General features: G+C 36.6%; 2 protein-coding genes across 3 annotated transcripts; both read left to right on the top strand.

Annotated features, from left to right (window-relative positions):
• Nucleotides 1-1,054: 1,054 nt before the first annotated feature.
• LOC126583857 (uncharacterized) lies at nucleotides 1,055-4,248 on the top strand. Of its 2 annotated transcripts, none has more exons than XM_050248397.1 (2): nucleotides 1,055-1,555; nucleotides 1,750-4,248. In XM_050248397.1, the coding sequence occupies exon 2, from the start codon at nucleotides 1,761-1,763 to the stop codon at nucleotides 4,110-4,112; it is 2,352 nt and encodes a 783-aa protein (XP_050104354.1). In that variant the 5' UTR covers nucleotides 1,055-1,555; nucleotides 1,750-1,760; the 3' UTR covers nucleotides 4,113-4,248. The 2 variants fall into 2 exon arrangements, with proteins under 2 accessions (XP_050104354.1, XP_050104349.1); XM_050248392.1 differs by having other exon boundaries at nucleotides 1,745-4,248.
• Nucleotides 4,249-6,450: 2,202 nt separating this feature from the next.
• On the top strand, nucleotides 6,451-7,662 carry LOC126583898 (U-box domain-containing protein 1-like). The gene has a single exon (XM_050248444.1). The coding sequence runs from the start codon at nucleotides 6,583-6,585 to the stop codon at nucleotides 7,540-7,542; it is 960 nt and encodes a 319-aa protein (XP_050104401.1). The 5' UTR covers nucleotides 6,451-6,582; the 3' UTR covers nucleotides 7,543-7,662.
• Nucleotides 7,663-15,759: the final 8,097 nt, after the last annotated feature.

Here is a 15,759-nt window from a genome sequence, read left to right as displayed (position 1 = left end):
CATCTTATATGAAATGTATATTAGGTGACGTCTCGTTTTTAATAATATGATATAATGTATTAAAAAATTGACACATATTATTTTTTATTAAAATAAAATATCTTCGTGACAGTTAACCTCGATTCATAAGAGTCATTATCCTCTTTTATATAATATAAGAAAAACTAATGAAAATTATTTGAAAATTTTGAATTTTAATGATAAGTACAAAATAAAGGGTAAAGTGAATAGTACCAGAATTGACTTTTTAGTGTAAAAATATGGTTTTTCGTTAAAGTAAACAATACCAAGAGCGTTTCGTTAAAATTCTTTATAATATATCCTTGAGATAGCATTAACTCTTGGTGCCACACCTTCAAGCTTCCTTCTTTCCATGGTCTACAATATCCATAATATCCCGATATTTCCATTGAAATTTCCGTGTTTTTGGACTACCGATATTTCCGATATCATCGATATTTTAGACCTTGCTAAGTCACTCATGTATCTTACCATACAATGTATAAAGTGTAAAATATTGTACTAATTCATTATACATAAATGATTATGGTGTGTTTAAATTTCTTTCATTAATTATTACATATTTTCTACACTTACAATGTTTGCTAGCTCGATATATAATCAACTTAAATCAGTTATATCTATCATGCAATGTATTTCCTTCCAATTTTTTGTGATAAACTAATAGATAATTGACTAAATAAACATCTTACAAAGTTTCAATAAAAATTTCCAAGTTTTCCTTACAATTTCCGTGGTTTTTATTTAATTTTTATCAATATCGATAATATCCCAATATTTCCATCGAAATTTTCGTGTTTTTGGACTACCGATATTTCCGATATCATCGATATTTAATACCTTGCTTCTTTCTATATATATTATTATATGTTTGATTCGATTCAATCAAGAGCCAACCTACACCGAATACTTGGTTAAATAATAATATATTTCTTTCTCTCTTAATTTATATTTCTCTCTTTCTTAATTTGTTTTCAGTAATTACACATATTCTCAGAATTCATTTATAGACCACAGATCGTCGGATCAGTGGCGGATCCACAGAGGGACCTGGGAGGTCCCAGGACCCTTCAACGACCCTAAATTGCTGCTAGAAATTTTCCGGGGACCCCTCGTGCAGTGTCGGTTGCAGGTACAAAATCTTCTCGTCGGAGAAGATGACCGGAGAAGAAAGAAAATAATTGGCTTTTGGCCAATTGTTTTAAATTGTTTTTTATATCCCACCCAAACTTTTTATCCATTATTTTAAATCCCATCCCCAACCCACATCATTCCCCACTGTCCCACCCTTCCCCCATTTCCTGCTCTTCTGCTTCCCCCAATGCCCAATGCAATAACATATTCACCCAAATTTCTCTTCAACTTCGCCGAATGCCCAACTTTAACATATTCATCCAATTTCCAATCCCCAACTCCTCAGATTTCAAAACCCTAAAATTCTAAATCCCACACCCAATCCCATATTATAATTTTATTACTCTAATATCATACCTCCCCATATCTCAAGGCCATCACTATTTGGTTCACAATTCAAGTAAGTTTTTTGGTATTCTAATCTAATCTCAATTAAATTATATTAGATATTGATGAAGATTTTTAGTCTATTATTGATATAATTGTTGATATGTTTTATGTTTATACTCATTTTATCATTGAAATTTAGATGGAATTTTTGTTTATTGGTTGATTGGTATATGTTTTGTGTTTTTGGTTAAATGTGTAGTTTAGAAATAAGAAATATGGAAAGATTTTTCAAGCCAAAGCCAATAGCACCATCTACTTGTTCGGGTAGTTCGAGCTCAAGACAAAATGAGCGTGACATTGATTTTAATAATCTTGAGAGAGACCCGGGAAAAAGAATTCGAATGAAGGACTATCCTTCTAATATTCAAGATGAGGTCCGAAGAGCATATTTGCAAATGGGACCTTGTAGGCCTACAAAGTATGAGTTCCCATACACTTTGCATGCAAAGAAAAAGCGACGATTTGTTGTTTCGTGGTTTGAAGAATATGATTGGTTGGAGTATAGTATATCTAAAGATGCGGCATTTTGTCTTCATTGCTATCTCTTTAAAATCAATTTTTCACAATTAGGAAGCGATGCCTTCACTGGGGTAGGCTTTAAGAAATGGAAGAATGCAAGAGAATGTTTTGACAAGCATGTTGGTCCTATTGGTAGTTTCCACAATAAAGCTAGAGAAGCGGCTAGTTATTTAATGAACCAAAAGACACATATTGAAGCAGTTGTGATCAAACAGTCAGAAGAAGAGTGTATGAAATATCGTCTTTGCTTGAATGCATCAATAGATTGCACTAAGTTCTTGTTGCGACAAGGCCTTCCTTTTCGTGGCCACGATGAAAGTGACACTTCGAATAATAGGGGGAATTATTTAGAACTCTTACAATTCCTTGCGGATCATGATGAGAAAATAAAGGAAGTTGTGTTGGAAAATGCTCCGGGAAATCTCAAGCTAATAGCTCCTTCAATTCAAAAAGATATTGTCAATTCATGTGCCTTCGAAACTATTAAGGCTATTATGAAAGAAGTGAAAGAAAGTAAATTCTTTTCTATAATGGTAGATGAATCACGTGATATTTCAACAAAGGAGCAAATGGCGGTGATTTTGCGTTATGTGGACAACAAAGGTCAAGTAATTGAAAGGTTCGTAGGAGTCCAACATGTTACTGAAACAACTTCAAGTAAACTAAAGGAGTCCATTGATGAGTTCTTGAAACTACATGATTTGAGCTACTCAAACCTACGAGGTCAAGGTTATGATGGAGCGAGTAATATGAGAGGTGAGTTCAATGGCCTTAAAAAAAAAATTTTGGATGAAGAGAGTTGTGCATTCTATGTTCATTGTTTTGCTCATCAACTACAATTAGCTCTTGTTGCCGTAGCAAAGAAAAACTCCGATGTTGGCGCTTTTTTCACATTGACTAATAGTTTGGTGAATGTTGTTGGATGCTCATGTAAGCGTCGTGATGCACTTAGACAGAAACAACAAGAAAATCTCATGAAAGCTATTGAAAATGATTGTCTTGAAACGGGGCAAGGGTTAAATCAAGAAACTAGTCTCAAACGTGCTGGGGATACACGGTGGAATTCACATTATGGTGCTTTGATTAGTTTGATTACAATGTTCTCATCTGTGGTGGATGTGCTTGACATGATTGTTGAAGATTGCTACAATGATAGTGCTGGTGAAGCAAAAAGGTTATTAAAAGATTTACAATCTTTTGAGTTTGTGTTCCTCCTCTTTTTGATGAAATCCATATTAGGAGTTACAAATGATTTGTCACAAGCATTACAAAAAAAAGATCAAGAGATTGTGAATGCAATGGCTTTAGTCAAGACATGTAAAGAACAACTATGTTGCATGAGGAATGATGAAAATTTTGATCTTTTGGTTGATAAAGTATCATCTTTTTGTGTTGAACATGAAATTGAGGTGCCTAATATGGATGATTTATACGCCATTCAAGGGAAGTCATTGCGTAAGGCTCCAAGAAAGACCAATCGTCATCATTACAAAGTGGAGCTCTTTTTTGAGGTCATTGATTTCCAACTTACAGAATTAGATGATCGCTTCAATGAAGGTAATACCGAATTGCTTATTTGCTTGGCATGTTTGAGTCCGAATGATTCATTTGTAGCTTTTGATAAAGAGAAGCTTGTTCGCCTTGCTCAGATGTATCCTAAAGATTTCATGGATCGAGATAGATTGGCACTTCAAGATCAACTTGATATTTACATTCATTTTGTGCGTTATGATAATGATTTTTCTCAATTGCGGGGGATTAATGAGCTTGCTAAGAAAATGGTGGAGAAAGGGTTGCATCGAACGTTTGCATATGTATATTTGCTTGTTCAGTTGGCTTTGGTTTTACCGGTTGCAACCGCTTCAGTGGAGAGGGCATTTTCCGCTATGAATATCATTAAGGGTCCACTTCGCAACAAAATGGGAGATCAATGGTTGAGTGACAGCTTAGTTGTTTACATTGAGAAAGATGTTTTTTCATGTATTGGTAATGAAGCTATCATGGAACGTTTTCAGACTATGAAACCTCGTCGTGGACGCTTGAATTAGGATTTTATAGCTTGTAATGTTGTTTTGCACATGATTTTTGAATGAAATGTATTATATTTAACTTTTCAATGTTATTTTTGTCTATAAATTTTTTGACCTTTATTATTAGGACCCTCCGAGTTTAAAATCCTGGATCCGCCACTGCGTCGGATGGTTGATATCTAGTTATCTACCAAACCAACAGCTTTCCAGGTAATTGGCCAGCCGTTGACATTTCAATCGATAAGTCAGGACATTACAACAACAATAAAATTGATTCATATAAGTCGTTCTCCTTTTACAAAAATTATGAAGTTAATGCGTGTGAACTCGAACAACCATCCCCATTCCCTTTCCCCACCACAATTAAATTTATTTTCTTCATTTCATGAATCATATCATGCAGTTAGGTAGTCATCCTTTTGGAAAATAAAGTAACAAAGTAAATTCTCCAATTTCTGTAGACTATATACAAAATATAGGTATACATCCACCATTATTTTGTCAAACTATCAATTTAATCCATAAATGAAATGAATTCATATTTTATATGTGTTACTGAATACTACAGGACCAACTCTTGTCAACCATTTTTATTAAGTGACACTTCTGCCCTAATTTTACTATTATTAAAAGATAAGAGGGTTTGAAACTTTTACCTCAAGTAAGGAACATAACATGTTATATGTAATATAAGTACAACTGATGAACAAAAAAAGAGAGATTACATTCACACACCTCAAATTACTTATTCCACACCTTTTTAACTTTTTAATATTTTCTACACACCACTAACACTTGATAGAAAAATATTAAAAAATTAAAAAGGTGTGGGAGAAGTAATTTGGGGTGTTTGAATATAATCTCCTCAAAAAAATTGTTGGGTAGAGATGGAGGTTTTAATCCAAATAATCCCAGAAAAAAATGATTATAATAAAAATTTGGCTTAATTGTAATAACGAGCCCTTAATTTCTACATGAGTTACAGTTTTAATTGGTCCACCAACTTAGGGTTCGTTTAGATGTGCTTTTAAAATGACTGAAAGTGCTTTTAGAGAAAATATTTTTTGGTTCCAAAAGCACTTAAAGTGCTTTCTGCAAGAAGCACTAGTTATGTGTTTTTTCTAGGTAGCACTTTAAGTGATTTTCCAGAATTTATTTGCATTTTTACTAATGATTGGTTCCAAAAACATTTTCACCAAAAGCGCTTTTAGTCATTTTAAAAGTACATCCAAACAAGCTCTTAAATTCTTCAACTGTCGACCAAGTTAAGGTCTTCTTCCAAACAATCGACCAAATTAAATTATCATCGTCATAAAAAAAAATGAACATATATTTTTAAAGGATCTAGAAAATATAGGTTGGTCTGATCCTTCCTAAACTTACAATTTGTGACCATGTCTCTCTCTCGCAATTAATCCTATTAATTATAGGAAAACTAATGAAAAGAGTTTGAAAATTTTGAGTTTAATGATAAGGACAAAATAAAAAGTAAAGTAAATAGTACCAGGTTTGACTTTTTAGTGTAAAAATGTGGTTTTTCCGTTAAAGTGAACAGTATCATGGGCTTTTCGTTAAAACTTCCATTAATTATTTGCGTCAAAATAAGAGTTATTATTGTACAGTAAAAACCCTATTAATCATTTACTCTTTTTATTAATTTCTTGTTTTATTTTATTTTTTTAGTTATTTATTTATTGTAAGCAATATCTACACTAATTTACTATGTATATTGAGAAGGAGTGGAGAGCTTGAACTGCATGATTAGAAAGAGAAAGTTGGGGCAATCCGCGGCTTCGTTATTTGTTGTTAGAAATACTTGGCTACTCAAAGATAAGTAGGTACTTCTACTCAAAAAAATTCAAAATAGTTTGTTGTCAATTTATAGAACCTCCTATTTTATAATCAGAACTGTTCATACTATAAATCACCCTATAAAAATCGCTTTTGTAAAAAGTCAATTAAAACTAAGGTCGTTTAATTATCAAACCGTTTAAAAACAAATGAACAGTATTGGTAAAATCATTATATACACCTTCTATGTATTTGCTATAATAGATTGACTAAACGATCTTAGTTCTTTTTTTTTTTTTTTTGCAGAGATGATATTTATAATGTGATTCATAGTATGAACGGTTCTGAGTCAAGCATAAAGCTCTGTGATTAAAATACTAAAAGCTTTAAGTATGAGTTCCTACTATTTTTTAGTAGTCAAGTATTGTTCTCGTTGTTAATTGACATGCAAATTTGGCGGGGATAGTGAAGAAGATTAGTATATATGCACAAAAGAGTTGATCATTTCCGACTTTGTAACTTTTCAACTCGCTGGCACTTCCTTTTCAAACACAACTAACCCACCACCACCGGCACCAATACCATTAATACTCCTTTCTCCTATTAAAATCGTATCCCTTTCCTCTTGCGATCATCCCAACAAACCCAAAACCGGAAATTCCAACTCCAAACACAATCAGACACAGACATCGCAAACATGGAAGTGAAGCTCGATACGGTTCCGTCCCTGGTCTCCAAGCTCAGCTCTGTCTCCTCCCAAACCCGAGCCGACGCCCTCAAAGAGCTTCGCCTCATCACCAAGCTCGAACCGGACAGCCGTCCCTTCGTTGCCGAATCTGGCGCCATCCCTTACTTGTCCGAAACCCTCTTCGACTCCTCCCCTTACCTCCAAGACGACGCCGCCGCCACCCTCCTAAACCTCTCCATCTCCTGCCGCGACTCCCTCATCTCCACACAAGGCCTCCTCGATGCTCTCTCCCACTCTCTCCGCCAACACGGCTCCCCTTCCTCCTCCCCCTCCGCTGTCCAGTCTTCCGCCGCCACCCTTCACAGCCTCCTCGTCGTTGACGACTACCGCCCCATCATCGGCTCCAAGCGCGACATCGTCTACTCCCTCATCGACATCGTCAAGTGCCCTAACTCGCCGCCGCGGTCTGTGAAGGACTCGCTGAAGGCGCTGTTCGGGATCGCTCTCTACGCGCCCAACCGCATCGCCTTGGTGGAGCTCGGGGCGGTTCCCGCGCTTTTTACATTGGTAGTGAAGGACGGGCGGGTGGGGATCGTGGAGGACGCCACGGCGGTGATCTCGCAGGTGGCGGGGTGCGAGGAGAGCGAGGAGGCGTTTCAGAGGGTTTCCGGGATAAGGGTTTTGGCGGATTTGCTGGATCTCTCGACCGGATCGAGCTTGAGGAGCAAGGAGAACGCGGTGGGGGCGCTGCTCAATTTGGCCACGTGCGGCGGAGATTGGGGGCTGAGGGAGGTGAGGGAGGAGGGGATGGGAGTGGTGGATGGGGTTGCTGACGTAGCGGAGAATGGCGGCATAAAAGCGAAGAGCAAGGCAGTTGCGCTGCTGAAGGTGATTGATGGCGGGAGCGGATGCATTGCTAGCGTTTTTAGAGATCCACGGTTTGATTCTTTACTAAACCAAACTTTGTAAAATTTGGTTTTTTCAAAGATTTTTTTTTAATTTTTTTAATTTTTAAATTTTTATGATGAGTGATGTAGATATTGTAGACTCTTACGAGTTCAATGATAATTGTTAGGAATGATTGATTTACATCTTGAGATAGTGATGTTGAATTCATTTATAGATTTTGTATGAATATTATTAGATGCCAATAGTTTAAATCTAACGCATGCATGTGATCCAATATCTTAATGAAAATAAATAGGGTGTTAAATTTCTATATTTGAAACTCCCATCCCTTAAATATTGTAATAGTTTCGAGCACTTTTCCATTCCTAAATAATAATAATTTAAAAAAAAAACTGTTTAGACCAACCCAATTTATGGTTCTTGTTTTAGAAAAAATAAAGCATTGTTGATCTCGATCGTTTAGATTTGTGATCGAATTATAGTTATTGACACTAAGTTTGATCAAACTTAGTAAGCTTGTAGCCTTGCCAAATGCATTTTTCTTCTTGTAATTGGGTTTAGGGTTTTCGTAATCTTCGATCATGCAATTAAATTGGTTCGTGATTTATGTGATTAATTAAGGGCATGAATTACGGTGCATATTAGCGGAAGCCCTAACACTATGTTTGGATGAAGCAATTTAAGATTACTACGAAATTTTAAAATGGCGGAAATTGAAATGACGGGATTTTATTTTCTAGAATTTGTGAATTTTCTTGTTTGGTTAACCTAAAAGAATAATGGAATTGAATTCGGAATTTGTTATTTTTAAACTCTCAATCATAGAAATTGGGAAATGACACCTATTTACATGGAATTTAAACTTGGGAATTGGAGGTCCCAAATTCCAAGTTGTTTTTCCACGCGGAAATTCTAAATTTCTATGTTTATGAATCCAAACAAGGGAATTGGTGCATGTCAATTATAAATTCTGATTTTAATTCAAATTCGAAGTTTATTTCCATCATCCAAACGTAATGTAAAGTGTTTTGGAGCTTTATTTATCCTTTATTTATGCATAATTTCAAGGGCTCAAATTAAATAATTGGAAGGATTTTGTGGAAGAGATTCGAAGAGGATCTCTTTCCAGAGGAGAGGCTTCCTTTGGATAAATTTGCACACAATTTGTTTTACGGTTTATCTTTCTGGCTTAGTGTTAATTAATCTATCACCAAGAAGTTAAGCCCCTTTTGTTGACCACCAATATGGATGAAATCTTTACAAGATGAATTTTATCTACAAAAATGTTATTAGAGAGATGGTACAAGTGATAGTACAACTAGATTGTAAGTGTAGGACTACTCTTTTACTTAAGGTGTTGAGTATATTTTTTTTTCTAAACAAATAATAGTATCTACACTAAGGGGGTGAAGGAGTTGAACCATAATAATGTGGTTCAACTTTGCCTTTTGCGAAAATCGAACCTAAGACCTCTTACTTACAAGTGAAGAAAAATACTACTAGACCATATTGTCACGCTCCGATCCCGACATACGTCCCGAATCGACACGCAATGTCACCAAATACTCGTATATTTAACATACCCCGCCTTCGGGATATGAATAAAGCACCACTCAAGGTCCAAATTGCGTAGTAATTTTCGTATACTTTATGGCTGCATCTAACCTCCTTCTTAGACTGCCTACGTACCCTCAACAGGGATTAAGCCATTCATAGTTCTTCCTTCGCTACAACTCGACATATATCACAATTCGTTCAGGCCGAAAGGCATAACATTCCTCAATTAAACATATGGACTTCACAAGCATGAATTATTCAATTCAAGCTACATAATGAATCCACATAACAATCAAGGTTTCTATTTCTTCCATGATATAAACCATTATGTTTCAGCGTAAAATTGCAATTCATAGCATGTAACATATCAAAGAATCAACAAAGCACAATAGTATTCTCTAATCGCATGATCACTGATCTAATCGTATTAATAACAATCATATTCAACATCATTCCACAAACACCTCAAGTAACCCATTCCACGAATCAAAGAGACACGATATTAACATTTAATTACGTTAATCAGTCAACTAGATCACATATCAGTGCACGAAATTTAATAAAGGAATTCTACATAATTCCCTGCCTGGATTCCAAGTAATAACTTGATAATTCAAATTTACATTCAAAGGTCTATTGTGGGTAATTCTCATTCACTCGAATCTAGGGTTATAGTCTAACTTAGGGAAATGAGCAAGAGTAGGGATTTCGGACCACTCAACGGAATCCAACCCAAGATATGATTTACGGCCACTCAACAGAATCTAAACTAAATTATGATCGCCTATCGAAATGTACTAAGTACAACTAATCATCATCATCTCTAAAGTGTGTATGGTCCCCCATCGCGGATATACCAAGCAGAACCATAAGCAATATCTCATCGTACATGTAGTGATCACCCATCGCGAATATACCAAGCATGATCATCCCTGAATACATATGGTCCCCCATCGCGGATATACCAAGCAGAACCATATGCATAATCTATTAACATAGGCAGTGATCATCCATCGCGAATATACCAAGCAAGACTGTATTCTGTAGCTCTAGGTAGTGATCACCCATCGTTGATATACTAAGCATGATCACTCCTAGAATGTGTATGGTCCCCCATCGCGGATATACCAAGCAGAATCACTCTATCAACTTCTCATTACTACTAATTATCTTGTCATATAGGCATAAAAGTTCTACATAATACTTCTAATAGGATTCTAAGATCACATGGTCATAACATTTATCCTACTTAACATTCACCTCACTAAAAAGAAAATTAAACACATATATAACCCAATCATCAATAGTAGACAAGCCAAATCATGATTAATAAACATAAGTCTAGGCTAAATATACAAAAATCACATTTCAATAGAAATCACATTTATAATACCAAGTCATATTCACAAATGATATTAATATAAGAAATTAAGGTAATAACCATATCACATATATTCAAGCCACTCTCTAACCAATGTAGGCCACTAGACTTCACTTAGTCTCCCATAGTACTAATTTTAGTATTTAGAACGTTTCGAGACATGTTGACCAAAAGTCAGCTCTCGATCAAAGGTAGGGTCCACAATTCTACATAATTCGATCCGGAAGATCCGCACTTAGGATTTCTGATCCATAACTTTTTGAAGTTCACATTATGTTCCCAAAACAACATACTAAAATTTCATCTCGATCCAACGGTCGGATCTCCGCCAATCACCAATTCTAGTGGCGGTCGACATTTTATTTTACGAACTTACAAATCCAATTTGGGAAGATCCGTACGTCGGATTTCTAATCCATCAGTTTCTAATATCCTCAAATATTACGTACTATAACGTACTAAATTTTGATGACAATCCAACGGTCGGATAGTCAAATCATAAAATGATCAAGTAACGTACTTCACCATACTAGGTTCAAATTATCAAACTATATCAAACGGTTATCAATTTTGAAATTAGAAAATTGAATTCAACTTAAAAAGACAGCATCGGTCCACTGACCCTGCGTCGCCACACGCGTCACCGCACGTGGCGGCCGGCCGGCCCGGTTCGCTGGAAAAACCAACTATTACCAAAATTTACAGAAATGAAGATCTCAATAAGTAGAGCAAGTTTTATACATGTGGCCAAGTCCAATTTGTCCGGGAAAGGCCCCAATGTCCCTCAAACCCGTCGGAACTGTAGAAAATGGTGTGCTTCGATTCAACCTCCATACTCGCTCCGACGCCTCCACCACTTCTCGGGCTTTGTTCTTAGGAATGGAAGGAGTCTATTTGTGGTGGTAATCTAGGGTGAGGTCGTCAGAGTGGCGGATTGCCGTCGTGGTGTCCCCGGAACCCACGGCTCTGTTCTTCGTCGTACGGGGCAAAACCCTGTCGATCTTGGGTGAAAAATGGAGAGTGAAGGCCGGTGAAGAGTTCCCATGTGGTGGCTCGATGAAACTCGTAGGAAAATCGCAGGAATTTGACCAGGAACCCAACGGGTTCCGCTGTTCTTCCAAGTCGGGTTACCAGAAATGGGTAAGGTATTCATGATCCGGTGCATATCCACTCCCTCCTTTCCTTCCCTGTTCTCCTTCCTAATTAGTCACCCTCATTCCTCTCCTCTCCCCATTCGCCGAGCCCCTCTTTTCCTCCTTCTTAAAACTTTCCTTCCCCTCTTCCTCGCTGTCATCAGGCAGCTTCCGATTTTTTTTTTTCCGTAAAGAAACTTCTAAAACGTTCATAATGTTCCTTTCTTGTCCCGATTCACATACAACCTTTGCCTAAACACTCGTGGGGTCAAGCCCAATTAAGGAACAGTAAAAGTGACCCTCGAAGGTCTACGGATTTAATAACTGATTTCAAAAGTTCAAACTTTGTAATTAAGTAATTAAAATCTAAAATTAATTTAACTTCACGAAAATACTATAAAATCCCGCAAATACAAAATATGTAGATTACAATAGTGAAATCCAGGAACGGGATTTCACAATAGTATTAAGTGGCGAGGTGGTTAGCATTTTTATACCATTAATTATCGGTTAAGGCTTTTTGGGGCACCAAAACTTGCATTGCATTTTGTTTTTCGTTGTTGCCATTTCATTTTGAGAAATGATAAATACATACATTGTTTGCTTCACACATTTTTGTTTAATCATATTCGTTGTTTGTGTTTGATTTACTCAATGCAATAATCAAAAATAAAAAAGGGTGTAGAAGCTAAAAAAATATGTGAGAATTCTCTCTCTTCTTTTTTTCTAAAATTATTTCTTTTTAGGGCTTCCTTTCTGTCTGTTTTACTTTCTTTTGAGAAAATTAATTGTTTTATGTAAAATACTTAGCTCGTTACATAGAAATTATCTATTCACTATGAAAAGACATTTCGTCATGTGTGTATAATGTTTATCTTACTTAATTACTTACGTATATTTTCATAATAATAGTACACATATGTTGGTAGGAAATTACAAGACACGGATGTTGGTAGGAAATTGCAATTGATTAGAATTTCTTTTTGTTCTGGAAGTATGGTATGTCAGACAACTCAAAAGTGAAGGGTGGGCGTGTTTGGGTTAATATTTAAACATTGGGCTTAAGTATTTGAGGGAGCCCAAATGCGCCAAAACAAGTCGAACTTGCCCGAAGCCCAATCATGAAGCCTGATGCAAACTGAAGATTTCTCAGCCAAGGTATAAGCTATTTGCCTATAATTGAAGTGACAAGTGACAGAGACCAGCTCACTATCAGCCAAAACCCACTTTCTAGTGGCATTACAAGTAATTACAAGATGACTCACTGCCCTTGAGAACTTTCCACCAAGAACAAAGCCCGGACAGTCAGGCCAAACTGCCTATAAAAGGAGAAAGAGACAACAGAGATAAGGACAATCAACCAATCAAACAAACAACATACAAACTATGCTCTCAAGCCAGATTTGCACCTAGAAACCTAAAACTCACCCATATTTAGTCCTTTTAGCAATAGTTCCCTTAGAAAAGTCATCTTTTGTCTATTGTAAAAGCTCTGTTACCTTCCATAGTGTTGTAGTATCGATTCCCTCGTGTAAAACATGTTTACCATTCATCCCTTCTAGCATATAACCTCTGTAAACTCAAAAAGAAGTGGCTACAAGAGGTTCGACCTTGTCTGACAAGGTGAAATCTTGCCCAAGTCTCTTTGCTTGTACTTTCAATTAGTAGATATATCTCTTCATGTACTTTTCAGCATATATTCAAGTTATTTCCAACTGTTTTCTACCTAAGAGTCTCATTTGCATTCAGATCTGGTTAACTTAATGAACCTGTTTTTATTAAAATGAACTTGGATCGAGAATATGGTTTAAATGGCCCTAAACTCCCTTCGTTTTGGACATACAAGATTATGAACTAAAAGTCCTTGTTTACAAGGCAAGAAAAAGAACTTAATGCAGACTTAACTGATCTGCGACAATCCTTTGATAACAAGAAGTTTAAGTAACTTGGGGAGTAAGTAATTAACTTAAATCACATTTGTTTACATCTGTTATATTGAGATAGCAGTGGCACACCAAGATCCATGTTAGTTTTGATTATGAGCCTCAAAGCCTACACCTAAGGCCCCACAAAGGCACATTTCAAAACTAACTACTAACCTCTTTTGCAGCACACCAAGCAAAAGCAAGCCCGACAACACACCAAGTGCGAACACTATTGGGGAGCTATGTGAGGAGAAATCCTTGCCTCGAACATAGTTTTGGCACGCCCAGTGGGACTAATAAGTCTTGTATGCCAGGAAGAAAAACGAACGAACGAACTTTCAGGTGGAACGCAGAGTACGGGCCATCTCATGGTTTACCAAGATCAGACATGACAGATCACCTAGAAGATTTCCCTTCCCTACAAGGTCCTGCTATTTTGGAAAGCCCAACTTCATCCAAGAAGTCGGGCGGAAAAGTTACAAATAAGAACTTGCAAGCTACTATGATGCAAGTACTGAAAAGCATGGAGAAAATATCTCGGGAAACTAGAGGAAAGGTCAGCAAACTCTGTTCACTAACAGGGAGTCTGCAGATGAGATTAGAGTTGGAATACTCCACCCTAAAAGATGGTCATGTTAGGGAGATGATGAGAAAGGCAAGTCCTGAGAAAGAACCATTGATTCCTCTATTTCCTTTGCTTGAGGAAAAGAAAGATAGGGGAAGAAGAAGGATTAGCATAGAACCAGTCAGCCAAGGGTAGAAGAGATCTAGGAATCAAGTTTGTCCGACATTCTATTATTCCCACTAAATAGTAAGGGGCAGATCGGGCAAGATGGAAGGAAGTCTGAAATGACTCAACAAGTCGGAAAGTCCAGTGGAAAGGGTGTACCCACAATTGCGGGCAAACTGATCTAGTGGAGGTGAAACAATATGAACATGAGTCGACTAAAGACTTCATGATGAGGTTTAGGAGGACAAGGATGAGGTGCATGTTCCCTATCAACCATGCTTAGCTTACATCTATTGCTCAGAAAGCCCTGAGATTGCCATTGAGGAAAAAGTTCTATGATGTCTAGTTCAGTGAGCTGCAGAAGTTGGTAATAGCTGCTACAAAGTACAAGAAGTTGTTAGCAAATAAGCAGCAAGTAAAGCATTCATCCAAAGTGCCTCATTTCTACAAGAACAAAGTTGTGATGCACCAATTGGAATTCGAATTATCAGAGTTAGGAGAGAATAAAGCATTCATCCAAAGTGCCTCGCTTCATGTACGTTTCAACATATATTCAAGTTATTTCCAACTGTTTTCTACCTAAGAGTCTCATTTGCATTCAGATCTGATTAATTTAATGAACCTGTTTTTATTAAAATGAACTTGGATCGACAAAATGGTTTAAAATGCCTTGAACTCCCTTCGTTTTGGACATACAAGATTATGAACTAAAAGTCCTTGTTTACAAGGCAAGAAAAAGAACTTAATACAGACTTAACCCATCTGTGACAATCCTTTAATAACAAGAAGTTTAAGTAACTTGGGACGCAAGTAATCAACTTAAATCACATATGTTCTACATCTGTTATACTGAGATGGCAGTGGCACGCCAAGATCCATGTTAGTTTTGATTATGAGACTCAAGACCTACACCTAAGGTCCCACAAATGCACCTTTCAAAACTAACGACTAACCTCTTTTATAGCACACCAAGTAAGAGCAAGCCTGACAACACACTAAGTGCCAACACCCTCGAAGAGCTGTGCGAGGGAAAATCCTTGCCTCGAACAGGCCGATGGACTTTTAATTGTCAAATTTGTTTTGTTTTTTTTATTTTTTTTTGGGTTTTGCTGAATTGTCAAACTTGTTTCTTTTTTGAGAGAACTAATGGTCAAACTTTTAAATGTCAAACTAAATAAAAATGTGCTTTTGATGTTGCAGTCTTTTTTTTTTTTCTAATAATGAATGTATTTCATGATGCTATGTGAATAAAGAACAAAATGCTTTACTCGTTAACAACAAATTAACAAAGACAGAAATATGAAAAAATAACTAAAAGTTAACTGAAACAAACAAACAAACATCTTCAACTTGTTTATAAAGGGTACATTGTGGATCGGAATTGGGTTATTAATTCCTACAATCCAACCCTTCTTTGGGTTATTAATTCCTCATCTTTGCGTTTCCGCATTGAAAAAGCTATTTAGGAACGGTGCTCGTTTGAAGGCGGTCCCAAAGTAATATAACGAGGGAAAAGGATCCTCGTCGGATCCTTTTTCTGAGGATCTTAGA

This window comes from Malus sylvestris, chromosome 2, assembly GCF_916048215.2.
Source record: "Malus sylvestris chromosome 2, drMalSylv7.2, whole genome shotgun sequence".
Lineage (NCBI taxonomy): Eukaryota > Viridiplantae > Streptophyta > Magnoliopsida > Rosales > Rosaceae > Malus > Malus sylvestris.
The sequence above is the reverse complement of the archived record's forward strand: the minus strand, read 5'-3'. Positions and strand labels throughout refer to the sequence as shown.